Source organism: Lycium ferocissimum, chromosome 4, assembly GCF_029784015.1.
Source record: "Lycium ferocissimum isolate CSIRO_LF1 chromosome 4, AGI_CSIRO_Lferr_CH_V1, whole genome shotgun sequence".
NCBI lineage: Eukaryota > Viridiplantae > Streptophyta > Magnoliopsida > Solanales > Solanaceae > Lycium > Lycium ferocissimum.
Genome location: NC_081345.1, coordinates 15,060,752 through 15,081,810, shown reverse-complemented (window position 1 = coordinate 15,081,810; position 21,059 = coordinate 15,060,752). Strand labels below are relative to the sequence as shown.

The window sequence follows — 21,059 nt, the reverse complement described above, 5'->3', positions numbered from 1 at the left end:
GTTTTGATACATCTTATTGAGATACACAAAGTGAATAACTGTTCTTACATTTCTTTCACATGATTTTTAAGATTGATTTCTTTATGTATTATGTACCCAATATTCTTATTACTTATTGTCCACAAGGCACTTTCACCGAGTACGAAGTACTCAGGCATACCATTGTTGTTTTTGATGGTATGTTAGGTAACGGACAAGAGCAGGTTCTTGATACTCCAGGCGATTAGGAAGGACTTGCTGTTGCTGTTAATTTGGTGAGCCCACACGTTCATTCGTGGGACACCCCATTTATTTATTTATTCATTATATTAGTTTCCCGGGCTTCGTCCCGATGAGTCAAACTATTATTCCTTTATCTTAGAAGCTCCATAGTATTCATTCTTGTGGGTAGTTGTCGAGTTATTGATTAACTCTCGGGCACGTTGTTTCATTGACTTAGTATTTGATTCATTAAAGACTTCCGCTGATTTTAATTCATATATCTCGATTGCATTGATATCTATAATTGTTGGAGGTGAATATTGAACCTGGCGGGTTCAAGTGTTATTACTGCATTTTTTAGGTTCTTTCAATGTTGTTCATGACGTTGGATGCCGGTCGCGTCTAGGGTGGGTTTTGGGGCGTGATAGTGATCCATCTATTAGGATGTCAGCTCAGCGGATGAAGTTGGGGCACTCCGTTTGTTCCGGAGACGCTAGGAGTCAACATGGAATAATGTATATATAGATATGTATACACATATTTATGGGTATGGCGAGGCTCTGTCCCGGTCACGTCGTGTTATGTTTTCCAATAGAGGCTGTAGGCGGTTATGTACAGTCAGATGATGTTCAGACTTGAGATTTCATAAGTCGTCACAGTTGGTTATGGTAGCCTTGCCGGCTCATACAGTATGTTTAGTATTTGCACAGAGGAGTCTTTTAGAACAGTTTATACATGCATGTTCCTTGTGAGCTTATTGAGAGTCATATGACGGCCCTATCGGCCCACCTATGTTTATGTTGTTATCACAGATACATGTCAGATGGTACTTGACTCGTACTGTCGGGTGCCCGTCGTAGCCCTTTAGTTTGGGTCGTGACATTATAGCTCCTCCGGTGTTGTCAGACGTTATGGTTCGAATGTTGAACCTGCTGAACGGGTTGACAGAGGCAGGTGTGTTACCAGCTGTTCCAGGTGCTCAGGGTGCCAGAGTGGGTAATCCAGCTCCGGGCGGAGTTCATGCTTCGGGGTTATAGTATGCTGCAGCTGTGGCTCCTCGTTTGGATGAGGCTCCAGGACTGGAGGTATTTCCTAGGCTAGTGGGAGGTCAGGTGTTGAAAGGGGTTGAGTGTGATTTGTTCTGGAGGTTCACTAAGATGAAGCCTCTAGAGTTCTTTAGCACCGAGGTTGAGGATGCTTATGAGTTCATCATGGACTGTCATGATAGGCTCCATAAGATGGGGGCAGTGGAGAAGAATGGTGTTAAGTTTTTGACCTTCCAGCTCTTGGGAGATGCCAAGTTATGGTTGAGGTCTTTTGTGAAGTGCAAGATAGGAGGGTCGCCCCCGTTGACATGGACTCATTTTTACCAGGTGTTATTAGACAAGTATGTTCCTCGTACCTTGAGGGACCGGAGATATGATAAGTTCAGTAATATTGAGCAGGGTAATCTGTCTGTGGCTACTTATAAGGATCGGTTCCATTCGTTGTCTCGCTATGCCCTCCAGCTTGTGCCTACTGAGGAGGAGAAGGTTAGGATATTCGTGAAAGGGTTAAATACTGCTCTTCAGTTTTCAGCTCTTCAGCTTATAGAAACAGGTGCTTCCTTTCAGGAAGTGGTGGATCATGTTAGGACCGTCGAGGGTGTTAGGCTGGATGGTTATAACAAGTATGCGAAAAGAAGGCCCGAAAGGGTGGCAGTTGGCAGTTTTAGTGGCTCTTTCTCTAAGGGCCAAAGTTCCCAGGTCAATTCGGGACACCCTGTTCAGTCAGCCATGCAAGCTACAGTTGGAGGCCCATCAGGGGCCAGTTAGTACTATTCTGGTCAGCCAGGGGGTTCGCAGGCTAGAACTCCAGATTATGGCGGTTATTCGACTTCCTCAGCTTCTGTTCAGCGTCCGACGCTAGACCGCGGACGCTTTGAGTATGGTCAGATGGGGCATTTCAAGAGAAATTATCCCAGACTTAAGCAAGGTGACCAGGTTAGTTTCAGGCTCCCGGAGCTTCAGCATCAGGTAGGGGAGAATCTTATGGTAGTTATCGTGCTCAGTCAGGGCGTGGCGGTCACACGGCTAGTAGAGGTGGAACCCAACCTAACAGAGGCGAGTTTCAGTCTGGTAAAAGTGGACATCAGCCCGGCAGGTTGATCGCAATGGTTCGCGGAGCTCTTTTGGCGGATGAGTGCAATCGTTATGCTTTTCTACAGCGGGTCGGAGCGAGAGGGCTTCGATGCGAGTCGTCATCACGGATAACATCTTGAGTACCGGGTTCTATATTTTTACGGATGGGTATGGCACCTGGGTTGATATGGTCTGTGATTTGCTTGATGCCTCTGTATATGTATCTACTCCAGTTGGAGACTCTGTGGTTATCGATAGAGTTTTTTGATCTTGTACTGACACAACATGGGGTATGGTACCTGGGTTGATTTAGTGATTCTAGACATGATAAATTTTGATGTCATCCTGGGTATGAGTTGGTTGGCTCCTTATCATGCAATTAGGATCGTCGTGCCAAGACAGTCGCACTTAGTATGCCGGGGTGCCTAGACTTGAGTGGAAGGGTAACCTTAGTCCCTCTCCAAAGAAAATTATTTCCTTTATTCGTGCAAAGAAGCTAGTGGATAGGGGGTGCTTGGCTTATTTGGCACATATTCGTGATACCAGTGTTGACGGTCTATCTCTTGAGTCAGTTCCTGTGGTACGTGAGTTTGCGAAGGTGTTTCCAGCAGACTTGCCAGGCATGCCACCGGACCGTGATATTGATTTTTGCATTGACTTAGAGCCAGGGACCCGCCCTATTTCTATTCCCCCATATCGGATGGCACCAGCAGAGTTGAGGGAATTAAAACAACAACTTCAGGATCTTCTTAGTAAGGGTTTCATTGTTCGAGTGTCTCCCCGTGAGGCTCTCCCATCTTGTTCATGAAAAATAAAGATGGGACTATGCGGATGAGCATTGATTACCGCCAGCTAAATAAAGTCACCATCCGTAATAAATACCCCATCCCTCGTATTGATGATTTGTTTGACCAGCTTCAAAGGGCTTCTGTGTTTTTAAAAAATTTGAGATCGGGTTATCATCAGTTAAAAATTCGGGCAGAGGATATTCCTAAGACAACTTTCTGGAATAGATATGGGCATTATGAATTTCATGTTATGGCTTTCGGGCTTACTAATGCCCCAGCTGCTTTTATGGATTTGATGAATGGCATTTTTAAGCCATACTTAGACTCCTTTGTGATAGTGTTTATTGATGACATCCTGGTTTATTCGAAGAGTAAAGAAGACCATGAAAAACACTTGAGGGTTGTTCTTGGGTTGCTGAGGGACAACAAGGAGTAGTATGCCAAGTTCTCTAAGTGTAAGTTTTGGCTTGTATCTGTCCTTCTTGGGACATGTGGTCTTGAAGAAAGGGATTATGGTTGATCCTAAAAAGATCGAAGCAGTGAAAGATTGGGTTAGGCCTATATCAGTGACAGAGATTCGCAGCTTTGTGGGGTTGGCCAGTTACTACAGTTGGTTCGTGAAGGGGTTTGCTTCTATTACTTCGCATTTGACCTACTTGACTCAGAAAGAGGTACTTTTTCAGTGGTCCGATGAGTGTGAGGAGAGCTTCCAAAAGCTCAAGACTCTGTTGACTACAACTTCTATTCTACCTTTGCCCGTAGAGGGCAAGGACTTTGTGGTTTATTGTGACGTTTCTCGTTCTGGTTTGGGTGTTGTTTTGATACAGGAAAAGAAGGTGATTGTTTATGCTTCCAGAGAGCTGAAGATTCATGAGAAAAACTCTCCTACTCAGGACTTGGAGTTAGCAGATGTGGTTTTTGCTTTGGAAAATTAGAGGCACTATCTCTATAGTGCCCGTTGCGAGGTATTTATTGATCATTGAAGTCTTTAGCATGTGTTTACTCAGAGGAATCTTAATTCTAGGTAGCGAAGATGGATGGAGTTGCTTAAGGATTATGATATTACTATCTTGTCTCATCCTGGCAAGGCAAATGTGGTGGAAGATACTCATGAGCAGAAAATTAGCTAGCATGGGTATTTTGGCTCGTTTGATTGCATCAGAGCGTCCGTTGGCTAGAGAGGTTCAGACTCTAGCTAACAGTTTCATGAGGCTTGATGTGTCTGATTCGGGCAGAGTGTTGGCTTGTGTTGAGGCGAGATCATCATTTTTGGAGCAGATTAAGGCCAGACAGTTTGAGGATGCGAGTTTGAGTAAGATTCGTGATAGAATCTTGCGTGGTGAGGCCAAGGAGGCCGTGATTGATGCTGAGGGTGTTTTGAGAATCAAGGGGCGTGTTTGTGTTCCCCGTGTGGATGATTTGATTAAGACAATTTTAGCGGAGGCTCACAGTTCTAGATATTCCATTCATCCTGGTGCTACCAAGATGTACTATGACTTAAGGCAGCACTACTGGTGGGCTAGGATGAAGCGTGATATTGTTGAGTTTGTGCTCAGTGTTTGAATTGCCAGCAGGTGAAATATGAGCACCAGAGACCCGGGGTTACGCTTCAAAGGATGCCTATTCCAAAGTGGAAGTGGGAGAGGATAGCGATGGATTTTGTGGTTGGTCTTCCGAAGAGCTTGGTTAAGTTTGATTCGATTTGGGTCATTGTTGATAGATTGACCAAATCTGCCCATTTCATCAGATCACCCATACTGCTCAAAAGTTGGCCCAGATTTATATCTGTGAGATTGTTCGTCTACATGGGGTTCCTATTTCCATCATATCGGATAGAGGCACGACATTTACATTTCGATTTTGGAAGACTTTGCATTCCGAATTGGGCACTAGATTGGACCTTATTACAGCCTTCCACCCTTAGACAGATGGACAGTCTGAGCGGACTATTCAGGTCCTAGAAGATATGCTCTGAGCATGTGTAGTTGACTTCGGTGGCCGTTGGGATCAGTTCTTATCTTTGATAGAGTTTGCGTATAACAATAATTACCACTCGAGCATTGATATGGCCCCATTTGAGGCTTTTTATGGGAGGAGATATAGGTCTCCTATCGGCTGGTTTGATGCATTTGAGGTAAGGCCATGGGGTACTGATCTTTTGAGAGAATCATTAGATAAGGTTAAGGTGATTCAGGAAAAGCTCTTGGCAGCTCAAAGTAGACAGAAGGAATATGCGGATCGAAAGGTCTGAGATCTTGGGTTCATAGTTGGAGAATAAGTCTTGTGAAGGTCTCACCCATGAAGGGTGTGATGAGGTTGGGGAAGAAAGGTAAGCTTAGTCCTAGGTTCATTGGTCCTTTTGATATTCTTAGTCGTGTGAGGGATGTAGCTTATGAGTTGACTTTGCCCCCAGGTTTGTTAGGGATTCATCTAATGTTCCATGTCTCTATGTTGAAGAGATATCATGGTGATGGTTCTTTATTATTCATTGAGATTCCGTCTTGTTGGATGAGAATTTGTCTTAAGAGGAAGAGCCTATTGTAATTCTAGATAGAGAGGTTCGTAAGTTGAGGTCGAAAGAGATAACGTCAGTGAAGGTTTAGTGGAAGAACCGTCCCGTTAAGGAAGCTACTTGGGAGACCGAATCCGATATACGCAATAACTATCCCCAACTTTTCACTGAGTTAGGTACCTTTTCCCTTGTTTCTCTTCCTTGTCCGTTCGGGAATGAACGGTTGTTTAATTGGTATCTGATGTAACGACCCACTAGGTCATTATGGGGGTGACTTGGTAAACTAGACCTCCGTTGGGAAATTCGAGGCTGCGAGAGAGTCCGTAGCGTGTTTTTATGTATATGTGCATGTTTAGGTTGCGTCTGTAGGGCCTTGGATTGGTGTTGGGATTTTTGAGTGAAAAACCAGAGCTGCGGGTCAATATGGACCGCTGCAGTAGTTTGGTACCGCTGTAATGAGTCCGCCGTAGCGGGTAGGTGGTCGCCACCGCGGGAGCAGGAAAAGTTAATGAGGTCCGCCATAGCGGGACATTTCCCACTATAGCGGGACTGCCGCAGCGAGAAGTAGACCGTCGCAGCGGTCGATGGGAGGCAGAATCAACGTTTTATATTTTTTATTCCGAACTCATTCCCCACATTACTCCGAAACAGTTCCCAAGAACACTTATGGCGATTTTCTAAGGCTAGGGCTAAAATACTCTTGAAAGGTAAAGTTCTCTAATGGTGAATGAAAGGACTAAAACCCTGGAACTTAAGAAACCCTTGAATAATGAATGAGTTAGTGGTTTTATTGTTGTTTATTCATCTAAGGTTATATATTATCATTTCATAGGGTGGGAATTCAAGTTCTAATGGATGAGAATGATGTATTGAGACTTAGAGTTTCATAAAAATGGTAACTTTAGCATAAAAATTGCTTGTAAAAGGGTTGAATTGATTAGAAACCCATGAATTAGAATAGTATGATCATTGTGAGAGAGATAATGATTAGTTCATCATAAGTGATAGTTTAACCAATTGGAAAAAGTAGAAATAAGTGGGTTTCCCTTCCTAAATTGTTGTATTGTTTAAGTAGATGATTCAAATACTCATGTAGCGCTGTATTTTGAGACTTTGAACGTTCTGAAGCGTTGTGGAAAAGAAAAGCTCGCGTGGAATAGCTTGCATTATCCCAGTTCTGCATTGAGGTAGGTTATGATCTACTTAAGTTCGACTTTGATTGTATATGTTCTGAAATTGATAGGAGAAAACATGATTAGGGCTTCGGACATAAAGTGTGGTTGGAAATTTCTAAGTTTGATATTGATTGATTGATTTTGTGATAAACTATTATGATATGATAAAGAAGAAGTTAATGAATACTCTTCTTGTTGACTTGGAGTAATCCTTTATTCATGCTATTGATGAATTGATTCTTGAGTCTCGAAATGACTTGTGGCATGGTGACTTATGTTCCTTGATATTGATTTATTGATTGTTCACATTCCTTATTGATTGTTGGAATGGAAATACATTGAGATGAGGAAGGCACATTTGACAGGGGGTAAGGATGTGGCCTAGTTATGGGCCCGTGATCCGAGGTCAGTTCCGGAGCGAGTGGTACATAGACAATATGGATCCCCTGCAGGTCATGGCTATTTGGGCAAACAATAACATCTAGCATATGTGTACGGATATGTGACAGAGTTGAGATAATTCATGAGTTACGGTTGTTGCGGTGATGACATGGGTTGAGTTACTTTTATTGATTGTTGTTTGTGTGGGCTTATCTTATTTCGGTGTTAGGCGATTCTTGTTGATAATTTCATATGGTTATGTACTGCTGTGCCTATCTGTCTATTCTATTGGTTTTTATGATTTATGCATGATACTAATCTTAGTCGGCCTATGATATCTACTGGTACATAGTGTTTGAACTGAATCTTCTTTGCGTTAACTTTTTAGTGCGGTTTGTGATCCGAAGACATCTACTGAGACCTCGTATTTGCTTTGAGGCCGGTTAGATAAATTTGAGGGTGAGCTCTTATTTATGCCAGGCCACCTGATAATCTTCTCTATTTGATGTCTACTTCCATTCCAGACATTACTTATGTTATTTCAGACAGTTATTATTTCCTTAGAAAGTTATGTTTTAGAGTCCTTGTACGATGACTTTCGGATCTTTGGGGATGTAATAGTTAGATTGCTGCACTTTTATTTATTGATGGCATGACTAGACAGTTTTATGATTTAATTCTGGTTATCGATTTATAACTGTTTAAAATGGTTTGATAATTGGGTAAGGGGATGATTCGCCCATTAGGGGATTGTGTGGGTGCCACTCACGGCTACTTGGGTCGTGGCAGTACTTGAATGAGGCGACATATTTTAGTCAGTGCTTAACTTATCTACGTAATTGACACTTAAAAATATGTGCAGAAGTTCTTCCAAAATTTTGTGTTAGAAGTGTCTAATATGAACACTTTATTCTGTGTTCTGGTGGTCAATTGAAACAGTGGGTTGCTTGGGTGTCTAAATAAAATTCACTGACAAGTTTAAGGAATTATCGATGTATTTTGCTTGTTTCTAACTTTTCATATTCAACCTTAGACCCCTCATTTTATTTGTGCACGTTCTAAAATATGCTTCTGACACAAAGGTCTGATAATTTTTTTACTCTTTATTAACAAATTCTATGTTGGATAAAATTATAATTTAATTATTTTATTGGTATTTAAGACTTTGATCAAATCAACTAAAATTTGTTATTAAATTCTTTCTTAGTTGAATTATATAGAAAGCTTTAATATATAGGACTATAAAATCAAATAATATTTTCCCTGTATAAATCATTCTCTTATTTGAATTATGTTTTGGCCAAAATATCCCTTATCTTTGTGGATAGATCTAACTTTGTCCTCTATATACTTCTAATAAGTATCATATGTCCTTTAAATTTGTAAAATTTGAGCACATTTAGTCTATGTGACAGAACATACACACATTTGTTTGAAAGCTAACAGAGATTAAACACATGACCTGCACATGAGACTTAAAAAGAAGAAAATCACAATGTTTCACACCAAACAAATCAAGGCCTTTGTACCTTCAAGAATCCTTCTTCATATAAGAGAACATCAAAATCCAAGAAGTTCACACAATGACCAATATCTAATTAATATATGATTTTTTAAAAAATTACAGCTGTTGACTTACATGGTACATAGTTTATTTAATTTTTGAACTATGAGTCAATATAGGTAAGAGACCTAGTGAGAGTTGAAAATTTGAAACCAATATGGAGTTTAACTATTGATGCTATCTTTTGAATATTATGAGAAAGTTCTGTCAAAGCAGCTAGATAACCCTAAAAATAAGATATAACCCTAAAAATATAGTGTTCAAAGTTAAATTTAAAGGACAGAGTTAGGTTAACCCTAAAAATAAGATATAATCTTGGCCAAAAACTCTGAATATATACCAAAGCAGCTAACTTTAATTACCAAACACAATTTTGCTTGATATTTCTTCTTTCAGCACCCATCCCCTTCTCTAAAACTCCTTACTCCTAGAGAGAGATTGTTGAGATTATAAATAGAGCATAGGGGTCTAATATTGAACAAATAAAAAGTACTAGTATTAGGTCTAAGTTTAATTTATCTACACTTCAAGGGCTTTTGTCAACAATAATGTAACAAATGGAATAAATACCAAAGCAAGCCAATTAAAATACCAACACAATCCTGCGTGGTATCTCTTCTTTCAGCCCCTCCGCAGACAAAAACCATCACTTTCTTCAAAGTTTATATTTTTTACATAATTTTTAAATATATAAATTTCAAATTTAAAATATTAATTTAATCTAATATAATTTAATTTCAAAATTTAATTAAATTACCTCTCGAAAAGTATTGCATAAATTAAAACGGAAGAATTACTAACTATGCTCCAATGTTGCAAACCCAGCGGACATATAGTGTTCAGAATTAAATTCAAAGGACAGAGTTAGACCAACCCTCAAACATAAGGGACAATTTTGGCCAAAAACTCGAATATATACCAAAGCAACACCCAATTAAAATACCAAAAAGAAAAAAAAGAACAATTGTTTGTGGTCTCTTTCTATCATTCCTTTCTCCAAAAACCCCTCAAAATCTCAAAACGAAACCCTAGTAATCAACTGCCACCCAAAAAACACAACTGCCACCCAAAAAACAACCCAATCATGGCAACCAACACCCCAAATCTGGAATGCCGGATGTACGAAGCAAAATACCCAGAAGTAGACCAAGCAGTCATGATACAAGTCAAAAGCATGGCTGACAGTGGTGCTTACGTTTCCTTACTCGAATACAATAACATTGAAGGAATGATCCTTTTCTCTGAACTGTCACGTCGTCGTATTAGGAGTATTTCTAGCCTCATTAAAGTTGGCCGTATTGAGCCAGTTATGGTGCTTAGGGTTGATAAGGAAAAGGGTTATATTGATCTGAGTAAAAGAAGGGTTTCTGAAGAAGATATATCGGGTTGTGAAGAGAGGTATAATAAGAGTAAACTTGTTCATTCTATTATGCGTCATGTTGCTGAAACTATGGGAATTGATCTTGAGGTATGTTATATTTTTTTTTTAATCAAGTTTCGTTCTTTTTTTTAGTAATTTAATTTCAGCATATGGGTTTTGTGTTGAGTCGGTTCTTTTTTAATTAATCAAGATATTACCTATTGGAAGTTGAATTCTCCGATAGGTGTGATTTTTGTGTTAGTAGACTCAAAGTTGTGTTAGAAAACATAGTTAAGTGACTTTGGTGAAAAAAAGTGATAGTTATGTGACCATCTATGAAATTTATCCAAGAAAGTTACTACTACTTTTTTTACTTTATGTGTATTTATCTATATTGAGTTTACGATGTTATTTTGACTTTTATTGTGTTATATTACTGATGATGGATGGGGAAGTCAGCTTGATTTAGAAGACATGAGATGCAAGTTTTGAAATTTGGAATAGTTTAATGAATTTGAATTATAGGAACATCTCTAAATGGGGGAAATGTCATGTATATTGAAAAACAAAGGGAGCATGAGATTTGGTTGAATTTGGAATTTCAATTGAATATGAGATCTATGGATATTAGAAATTATTGAAGTGTGAAGAAAATAGGCTGAGTTAGTAAAACTGATTTGGCATTTTTTTGCACTCCCATTCCGAGTTTTGAGTAGTGTAATGTCCTAAAGATGAAAAAATATAGCAAAAGAAGAGTTTTCTTGGACAAGGTCGAATTGCTCTGCTTAGTTGTAAGCAGTATGATGAAAGAGATTTCTCTCAGAAGAACTCAGAGAAAGTAAACTGTGGTTTCACAAAATATTTAGCTATGAGCTCGGTCCTTAGTGCCATGTCTTAAAGATTAAGGATAAGGTATATGAAGGCTCTTCTGAGATAACAGTTGTATATTACAAAAGAGAAAAAGAGTTTAAGTTTATGTTTTCCATTATCAGTTTGTTTGTGGATACCATCCGATCGATTTCTCTTCTGAAGAACTCCAGTTTGATATAGAAATGTAGAGTACATAGATTTGCAAAAAGTATGTTTCACAGTTTAGAATAAAGAGATCTTTGAATTTCTATTTTTCAATTTCTCTTAATCATTTGGCTTGTTTATTGCAGGACTTGTACGTTCATGTAGGTTGGCCATTATACAGAAAATATGGTCATGCTTTTGAGGTGAGAATTTGTATCAATTTCCAGATATTTCTTTTCCCTCGTCTGATAGACAAGATTCATTATGGATTTCTTGGTTTTGATTTCCAGGCATTCAAATTGGTTGTCAGTGATCCAGATTCAATTCTTAATTCCCTCACACGTGAAGTTAAAGAAATTGGCCCTGATGGGAAGGAGGTAGGTCTTTTGTCATGTGATTTTCTAGGTTAATTTCATCCAATGATGTCTAATAATATTTAATATCTTGTTTTCTCTAGGTAACTAAGGTTGCTCCTGCTTTAACTGAGGAAGTTAAAGATGCATTAGTCAAGAATATTAGGAGGAGAATGACTCCACAGCCTCTGAAGATTCGAGCAGATATTGAGATGAAATGTTTTCAGTTTGATGGCGTTCTTCACATTAAGGTTTGTACATTTGGCATCATCATTTTCTTGATATTATCTATTTCTTAAACCAGTTGTTATCACTTGTAGAGGTTGCATTTTCTTAATGCTGCCATTACCTATCAAAAAGGGGGAAAATTTCTAGAGGTTGCATATTGTTCGTAATTTTTTTATTTTTTTATTTTTTATTTTTATGATTTATTTCACGTCTGGTGCAGGAAGCTATGCGTAAAGCTGAAGCTGCTGGTAATGATGATTGTCCTGTTAAAATTAAACTTGTTGCTCCTCCAGCATATGTGCTCAATACTCAGACTCTTGACAAGGTAACTAACTGTTTATTGCATATAATTATGGTAGCCTGTTCCTACGACAGCAGGGGATTTGCCTTCTGGGTCGAGCTCGTCGTACGGGGCTTGCCTCGTGCGGATATCTCTCCCATGTGGTTTGCAGGTTATTGCACAGGAGCGGGGTTTACCCTGTGCGCACCCAAAGGGTAGCGGCTGTTGGTTTCCTTGTTATAAAAAAACAAATTATGGCAGCATGTTTTACTTGAGTAAAATGTTTTTAGTCCTCACTTTTTAAAAATATCAGTTTGATTTGTGCTTGAGCTTTTCTGTTGTTCTGAGGACATTTTGGTCAAGCACATGCAGTATACATTATTTATTCATATAGACTGTTTGTTATGTGCTATTACCTCCTTCACCTTGATTTTGCTTAGGAGACTGTTTTTTCTTTTAGCTCTCTACTTCATCTCAGCCGTTGCAGATCGAGTACTTATTTTATGATTAATGCTTCCACTTACCTATTACAAAACAAGAAGGATGTCTGCTGTTGGTTTCTAGGATGTTCTAGCTGGATCCCTTTTGCTTACTAAGATCCTTCAGAGACTACCTCTTCTATGTCCTTTTTTTCTCCTGTCCACGACAGGATGCTTCCCAAAAATCTTTTGGTTCTCTCTTTGGACTTCCTGTGCTTATTTTCAAGTTAGGTGGTGAATGAATATCAACTTGATAGGAGTTTTCTTTTTGATTGCCTTCGTAATTTCCTCTCAAGTGTGTTGTCGCCTTTTCAATGTGTTTTTCTTCAACCTAAAAGATAAATCCTAGAAGTAGCTATAATATTTTTTTTGGTAAGTAAAGATTTACCAAGTGAACATTACAGAGCACAAAACAAGACTGGCAGTATTTGGACAACCCCAAAACTCCATGCAACTCAACTTCCTATACATCCATTACTACTATAAGACTACCTATCCAGTGACTAAAGGGAAAGAAACATAGCCTAAGGATAGTAGTTTAAACTTGCCAGTCGACCTTGCAACCTGCTATGCATTCAGCTTCGACCGTGAATCTCTTGAACTACTTGATTCACTAGCACATATACCTCCACTTCTTGCTTTTGGAATATTCTTCTCTCTTGCCATATATATGGGATAAATACAACATGCCAGGGACGTTCTATACATCTCAACACCACGATTACCGCCCCTAGCATGCTGAGAAGCTCCTCTGCCCATTCCATAGGCCTTCTGTTAATCCCCTTGCCACACTAACAACTTCTGCCAGATCACAGTAGAGTAAAAGCATGCAAAGAATAGGTTATCAATACCCTCATTTTCAACTTCACACAGTGGACACTTCAAATCATCAATGCTTCTCCATCTTGCCAGTCTATCCCTTGTAAGCTGTCTATAATTAATGGCCAACTAGTAGAGTATGAAACACCATTTCCTCCATTGGACCTTTTGGTAGTCTCCCCTCAGCTTCCCATACAGGTTCTTGATTGAGAAATTATTCACCTGGGCTACATCATCTTCTGTATAACCTGCAGAAATAAAAGTAGTTTTGGCCTTGAGGATTTTCTGGATTAGCCCTGAAGCCAGAGTCACCTGCAAGTCCCAAATAGATCTGCCTTTTAAATAGTAATTGTATATCCATTGTACCCAGAGTTTCTCCTTTTTCTTGCATAAATTCCATGACATCTTGGCAACAACAGCTCTATTCCAGTAGTAGTAAACACAGAATGTTAAACCCATCTGCAGTTTTGGGCCAGCACTAGACTTCCCAAGCAATCAATGCTTTCTTTGACATCTCAGCCCCACCAGTCCAAAGAAATCTTCTACATAGTGATTCAATGAGGGATAGCACTTTCTTTGGCAGAACAAAGTAGCTTAACATTAACTATAGTCACTCTTAAAGCTACTTCTAGGATTAATCTTTTATGTAGCTTTGCTATTGGAAAGTGAAAAAAGAATGGAAAAATACTTTAGTGGCAATCGTTGAGCAGAGTTCCTTCAAAAAAATCCAGTCTGAGGAGAATGAACCTTCTTAAAAATTTTAAGAGTAAAGAGTAACACAAACAATTTCCACTAGTTTCGTAATTGGTCACAAGTATAAGCAGCTACATCTTATATTCTAGACCACTTCCAGCTGTTATAACCTAACACATTATGCCATTCTTATTACTATTTCTAGTCTCTAAAACTTATAATTTCAAAGAAAATTCAACTTGTTAGATTACAGATTCTATTTTATTTCTTTTGGCAGGAGCAAGGCATAGCAGTCCTTACTAAAGCAATTGCAGCTTGCACCGAGGAAATAGAGCGTCACAAAGGAAAACTTGCTGTCAAGGAGGCTCCGAGAGCGGTGAGCACCTTTTATTAATTATGAGTTCTTTTTTATATTCATCATAATTGTGGAATGTGCTTTCTTCGTACCTTTGAGAGACCCTAATTTGATAAACACCATAGTTCAATGGGGACATGAGTTTGAGAATTGTGAAATTTGAGACCAGATTAACCATACCACATACTGTGAGGTAAATATCTTAATAATCATGTGATGCTTGGGGCAAGAGTCAGGGGGTTCGAACAGATGCCATACTTGATTAGTAGTTTTACTTTGAAATTACTTCCGAACTAGTATAGCATGTATCCTTGATACATATATGTGGATGGAAATATGCATGCTCAACTGAATAAAGCGCTTCTTCGATTTGTCTCTCTTTGCAAGGCACTGCTAGTACTCTGGATGCTTACTGATTGAGACCGTGTCATATAAGTTGTTTCTAAAATCTCTAATTTGGTTTTGATTGCAATAGTATGGATGTATATGGGCAGAAGTTTTGCAGTTAATAAAACGGACTTCCAATCCTGATACTTTTAAATTACAACAGACTTGTTTTAGGTTTTCGAATAGAACACTATTAAATAAGTGGGGAGAACTACATTATTCAGCGTATCAATTAGAACGGGAACTTGTGTGAGTTAGACCCCGTACATGTTCCTAATAGAGTTTTGGAACATCAACAAGATTAAAAGAAATTTATGCGTCTCTGGCTATCTATTTTTTTTTTCTTGCTTTCTGTTTGTGGCTCTGTTATTGTATTTCTTCTGTGGTGATTCTGATATGACTAATCTATTCAGGTAAGTGAACGGGAAGACAAATTGCTTGCCGAACAGATGGCTAAGCTCGGTCGCGAAAATGAGGAGATCAGTGGTGATGAAGATAGTGAAGAGGAGGAAGATACAGGGATGGGAGAAATTGATGTGGAGAACTCAGGAATTGGAATTAGAGATTAAAAATGCAGTTCGTACGGACGTGGTGGATAACACATTCTTCACATATGCAGCTCCGACAGAACCTACCTCACCTTTTTTCTTGTCCTTTTTGTAGCCCTTTGCTTGCTTTGGCAATTTTCCGTGACAAGCATTTTAGTTTTTACAGAAAATCAATCTTGATATTTAACTTTGTGCGGCTATTTGGTAATTCCAAACTTATTGATACATTTTGCGGTGAGAATGAACAACTCAAACACCTTGTTATCAAAATTCTTTTTCTTATGAATATTTTCAGAACAGTTAGTTTTTGGCATTCATTGTCTTCCAGATAGGCGGGATTAGTGTTGAGCAGTGGTTTAGAGCTGGTGAATGTCAAGCTTAAGTTTGACTTTTCTTTGAGAAGCTTAGAAAGTCATGCAATGCGTTATAATCTAGCTGATGAATCATGAATGCGAAGCTTCAGTCTTATCGCATCTTGAGACTTTTGTAGTAGAAAGTTCTGCCTCTGCTTTTCCTTGAATATGCTCAACTGGTAGGGTAGAAAATTAAGCTCAAGCAGGGGCACTTTGGTGCTGTATACTGACTTGTAGACTTGGGCACTGAGCTGGGTTGGCTAGACAAGGCACGTTAATATTTAAGCTCAGTTCAGCTTGACTCAGATCGGTTTTGGTTGAAGCTTGGTTTGGGAAGGTTTCTATTAAAGTTTGGTTCGACTCGGTTTGGCTTGAATAAAATTAGGACAAAAGTTCGATTGAGCTTTTTTGAAATGGGATTAAATGGATGTCATGATTAGTGAGGATTCATAGAGCTTAGCCGTAGCTAGGTTGGCTTGAATAAAACTAGGTCAAAGCTTGACTTGGTCAAGCCTTGACTGAGCTTGGTTTGAGATGACATTAAATGGAACGACCAAGCAAAACTTGCTTGGAATTGAGGCTTGATTGTTTTTGTTGGTGGTGTTGTTCAATATTTAATAAACTCTATTAGTTAACTACTAACTGAGCTTGGTTTGAGATGACATGAAATGGAGCGACCAAGCCTAACTTGCTTGGAAAATTGAGGCTTGATTATTTTTGTTGGTGTTATTGTTCAATATTTAATAACTTGCTTGGAATTGAGGCTTGATTGTTTTTGTTGGTGTTATTGTTCAATATTTAATAAACTCTATTCGAGTTACCTACTTGAGTAGTAATAATTTATACTAGTAAATATTTTTATATGTCAATAGCATTTGAATCTAAACTTTAATTTCTAAAGGCGTAACACTATGCTCGAAACCAACTGTTAAAGAGTTGTTTTGGGCTTGGCTTGAGATGTGATATACCATAACAAAGCTGGTCTCTAGCTCGACTCGCTTTGGTAATGTAGCAAAGCTCGTTGAGTTTGGCTTGGCTTGAGCTCTCACTCAACTTGATATTGTAGTAAGCTCGGTTGGAATTGTTTGTGATTGGTTACTATCAGAGCTTCAACTGGCTCATTTTTCTTTCCTGAAGGGGCATATTTTCTTTTTATTGTTTGAACCCTCTGCCACTGGGTGATGATTTTGGCCAGTATTCAAGGACAGAGCTGGCGTGGTGATTTGATGCGATTTATTGGTTGAACAGTTCATTCTGCTGCTAAATTTGATGGTGACGCCTATAGAACTGCTGTTCTCATGATCTGTTTAAGCTGGTGTTTCTTGCTTCTCATTCAGACAATGTCAACAATGCAACGAAGATAACATACAAGGCAGTTTAGATGTTTGTGATATTGCTTGCTTCAGGGGTCAGTTGCCGGCTAAAGTATAACCATTATAGTAAGAGCTAGCTCACCAACTGATACAAATGCTGCTTCAGAAGCAGAAAAAAACAGCAAGATAGTAACCTATGCTCGAATTCCCAGTCGTTCTATCAGCTTGGTGACTTCTATGATACTCCTCTTACTCTTCTTTCCCCTTGTGGGCTAATGACTGTCAATCTAAGTTAAATCGGAGGCAATCACTTATGGTAGCGATAGCAAGAATGGTTTCAGCATTTTAATGCCATCAGGTCTTTGTGCAATATCTCAGAATAATAATAAAATCATCAGCTACTTCCCAAATGAGAGGTGATGGAACTGGAGGCTGCAGCCACCCATCAGTGAGGATTTGAGGAAACAAATCTTGAAGGTTTATTGAGATCCAGAAGACAGGAAGGACTTTATCCAGACTTCAATCAAACGCCAAACAAGAAATATCAGCAAAAAATCAATGTAAGTTTCATTTCTGGAAGTTCACATTCTTATTGAACACTAAAAACTTTCATACAAGAATTAGGGGATCAAATCAACTGATCCTATACACTGCAATCTGGTCACAGGGAAAGAAATAATCGTGGGAATGGAGCATTTATAACCTATGTTGCTCAAACTCTTCAAAATGTTGCCGCACCCGTGTTGGATTCTTCAAAAATGCACTATTTTTGGAGTATCCGACACGCAACCGTCAACATTTTTTATGAGTCTGAGCAACATAGTTTATAACTAATAAAAAGGACTCCTCAAACGGAGTCATAATTCACAAAGCTGAAACTGAACCATACGATGGAAACTATAAGGAAGCTGCACAAAGACTACTTGCCATGTCATTCATAAGCGTTCCATTGGCAGCTGAAACAATCCGAGAGTAGCAACCAACTTCATCCCTATAAGAATAAGTTTGTTCAGTGGTGGCTCCACCAGATAGAACATCGTGATCTTGAACGACCATCCACCCGCTGCATTTCTGATGATTTGTCAAGGAGATTGATGAACCCCCAATGGACTTCTTTTCCCTCCATTCATGGTCTAAATCAGTAAGCATCAAGTAACTACCATTCTCCGATGAAGGCAAATTCTTAGTGGTCATACTAAGTGGATACATCTTCTTCATAGTTGTCCGAGAAATCGTGCTACCTGTATCAGACAGTACACTTACTATAGTCTCTTCTCTCACATTCTGTCTTACCCTTTTTTCAGTGCCATTAAGATAGAACTTAATCTTATTCTTATATTTCACTTCTCTGGAAACCATTGTAGTTAAGTTTCCTGAAGTTGAATTCACCCACCCCGAAACCTCGCTCTTCCTCTTCATCTCAATCTCAAATGACCCATCAAGTCCTCGAAAGCTCGAGGATCGTTCAATATTAAACTTAGGCGTACCATAATCAAGAACTTTAGCCTGAACTTCACATGGCAATGCGCAATTGTCATCTACCCATAGATGCAAATTCCCATCCACTAACCAAAATGGTATACTATCCGCCACTCCAAGACTCAAAAAGTGAGCTTTATCATCAAGCAGAACCCCCAAAAACGGCGTTAAATCAATATCATAAGAAGGAAGATCAAAGGCACCAATTGAAACCACTGGTTCCCAGAACAAAGGATTGATTCCTCCTGTGAAAACAACCGGAAATGGTACGAAAGATCCCACCAAAATACCATCTATCTTTAACAAAACTTCCCTATACGCTCCATGTCCTCTCTTCGTGGTCAAATTATTCATCTCTATATATGAATCCGACGGATTTGAGTACCAAAACTCATCATTCCCATGAAACGACACATAAATCTCCATCACAGCTTTGTAAGCATTCCTAGGAATCACAACTCTCTGCCCATACAACCCCGATTCACTCTTAATTCGAAACCAAAATCCATTATCTCCATTTGCTGATACTGGCAATATCAAATCCGCAGGTCTCTCATCCAAACTTCCCAGTTCACTCACATCCATTGAAATCGGATTATCAACGTTACTACCCAATTCAATCCCAGTAACATTCTTAACATCATAGTATAAAAAAATAACATTCACATGATAAACCCCAGTAAAAACATCGTTAACAATATTTTCCAGCATAACAGACAGAGTAATATTCTCCTTAACAAGAATAGAAGTGTACTTCGTAATGTCTTTTTCAACTGTCCAGAAAATCCCGTCATCGGTAGGCTCAGCAGTGCTAGTACGGAGTATCTCAGCGCCGTCAAGCCAAACAGCAGCGATACGGTCGTACTGCTCGCCTTTACAGGAGGCGTTGAAATGGAGAACCACATGTGTCCACGAGCAATTGAGGGGAGGAGGGGAGTAAGGGACGGAGACTGGTGGAAGGTTATATGTGTTAGCGAAGTTGTGGGTGAATAGGGGAAGTGTGCAAGATGGAGTAGTGAAGGTTAATGGGCGGGTTATTTCTATGTATGGATGTGGAGGTGGAGTAGGGGAAAGGGTGTGTTTGATGAAATGGGAATGCTGGTGTTGTTGTGGTAGGGAAGAAGAAAGCGGGGAAATGAAGGTGAAGAAGAGGAGGGGGAGGAGAAAAGGAGTATTGATGGAAGTGTGCATTTTGGTAAGGAAATGAAAATTTGTTTGAATTTGGGAAAGTAGCAGAGGAGCTGAACTGGGGTTTTGATTGATTTAAGAAAAATGGTTTGACCGCTGAGAGTAGTCAGCTTCTAATACGTGGGGTACCTATTAAGGTGCCGTTTGGTCATAAATATAAAAAATAAATTCATTTCTTTTAGAATTTTTGAAATTAGAGTTGTGTTTGGTCATAGTTTTTGAAATTATAATTTTTGGTGAAATATAGTTGTAAAAAAGTGAAATTTTTTTGAAAAATAAGTTTTTCTTGTTTTTGGTATTCCGGCAAGTTGTATTCTGAATATTTATGGCCAAACGCCTAAAAATAAAAAAAAAGTGAAAAAAAATTTCGAAAAAAAGTGAATAATTTTTATGGCCAAACGGCTACTAAGTATACTGCTACTCATTTTTGGTATAGTACCCCCTTTTGTTTTACATGTTATTTAAGGCATCTCCAATCTTGTACATCATTTTTATACTAAAATGGTAGAAATTAACTCCAATCCTGTACACCATTTTTACACTAAAATGGTAAAAATTAACTCCAATCCATTACACTATTTTTTATACCAAAAAGGAATATTTCTTTTATATTCTTCTCTTTCTTCTATATTATATTATTTTCTTTTATTTAAATTTTATTTTTTATTTCATAAAACTATTCCTTTCTTTTTTTCTTTTTACATATTCATCCTATGTAATTCCTATTCCTTTGTTATATAACCATTTAATATAAAATTATTTTATACCATAAATTTTTAAATAATATAAATTGTAAGCAAATATTATACGTTATGCATATTAATGGATAATTCAAATAAAAATGAAATCATTGATAAAATATAATTAAATAAATATTACATTATGGACCTAAATGAAAAAATTAAGATGTAAATTAATATTATAAAGATATTACATAAAAAATATTTAGGTACATTAGGGACCTAAATGAAAAAATTTAAATTTCTAATATGTTAAATTAAAAGTGTTATATAATAAAAAAAAATATTGATGAATAGTAATGGTGTTGATGAATAGTGTTACACCAGATTTGGTGCAACACTGTTCACACACCAAAATGGTGCAGGGTTGGAGCTCCAAAACACCATTTTCACACCAAAATAGGATTTGGTGTAAAAAATGATGCAAGATTGGAGATGGCCTTAGGAAATACTCTTTCCGTCCCAAATTAATTATCGCTTGTTTATTTTACATGCTCTTTAATAAATGCTCTTTTCGTCTCAATTTAAGTGTTTTAATTTAATTGTGCACAGAGTTTAAAAAATAAAGGGAGACTTTTGAATCTTGTGGTCTTAAATAAAAAATATGTGTAGTCTTCTAAATCTTGTGGTGTTAAACGTGCATTGAGATTGAAAATTTTACTAAATATAGAAAACGACACTATTTTGGGACATACCAAAAAGGAAAGCAAGATATTTAAATTAGGAAGC

The 21,059-nt window shown here is 38.2% G+C and overlaps 2 protein-coding genes across 2 annotated transcripts; one reads left to right on the top strand and one right to left on the bottom strand.

Annotated features, from left to right (window-relative positions):
* The first annotated feature begins 9,802 nt into the window (after positions 1-9,802).
* On the top strand, positions 9,803-15,511 carry LOC132051603 (eukaryotic translation initiation factor 2 subunit alpha homolog). Its single transcript, XM_059442751.1, has 7 exons — positions 9,803-10,209; positions 11,262-11,318; positions 11,406-11,492; positions 11,573-11,719; positions 11,917-12,021; positions 14,245-14,343; positions 15,123-15,511. Exons 1-7 carry the CDS (start codon positions 9,826-9,828, stop codon positions 15,276-15,278), a joined length of 1,035 nt encoding a protein of 344 aa, XP_059298734.1. The 5' UTR covers positions 9,803-9,825; the 3' UTR covers positions 15,279-15,511.
* A 1,956-nt stretch (positions 15,512-17,467) lies between these two features.
* Positions 17,468-19,682, bottom strand: LOC132051602 (peptide-N4-(N-acetyl-beta-glucosaminyl)asparagine amidase A-like). Its single transcript, XM_059442750.1, has one exon. The coding sequence runs from the start codon at positions 19,591-19,593 to the stop codon at positions 17,821-17,823; it is 1,773 nt and encodes a 590-aa protein (XP_059298733.1). The 5' UTR covers positions 19,594-19,682; the 3' UTR covers positions 17,468-17,820.
* Between the last annotated feature and the right edge of the window lie 1,377 nt (positions 19,683-21,059).

What these genes read in the sequence shown, in the direction of transcription:
- LOC132051603 (XM_059442751.1), top strand. Translation starts at nt 9,826, where the DNA reads ATGGCAACCAACACCCCAAATCTGGAATGCCGGATGTACGAAGCAAAA. An exon ending in AATATGGTCATGCTTTTGAG is followed by an intron (nt 11,319 to 11,405) that starts GTGAGAATTTGT and finishes TTTGATTTCCAG; the next exon opens with GCATTCAAATTGGTTGTCAG. An exon ending in TTGGCCCTGATGGGAAGGAG is followed by an intron (nt 11,493 to 11,572) that starts GTAGGTCTTTTG and finishes TGTTTTCTCTAG; the next exon opens with GTAACTAAGGTTGCTCCTGC.
- LOC132051602 (XM_059442750.1), bottom strand. Translation starts at nt 19,593, where the DNA reads ATGCACACTTCCATCAATACTCCTTTTCTCCTCCCCCTCCTCTTCTTC.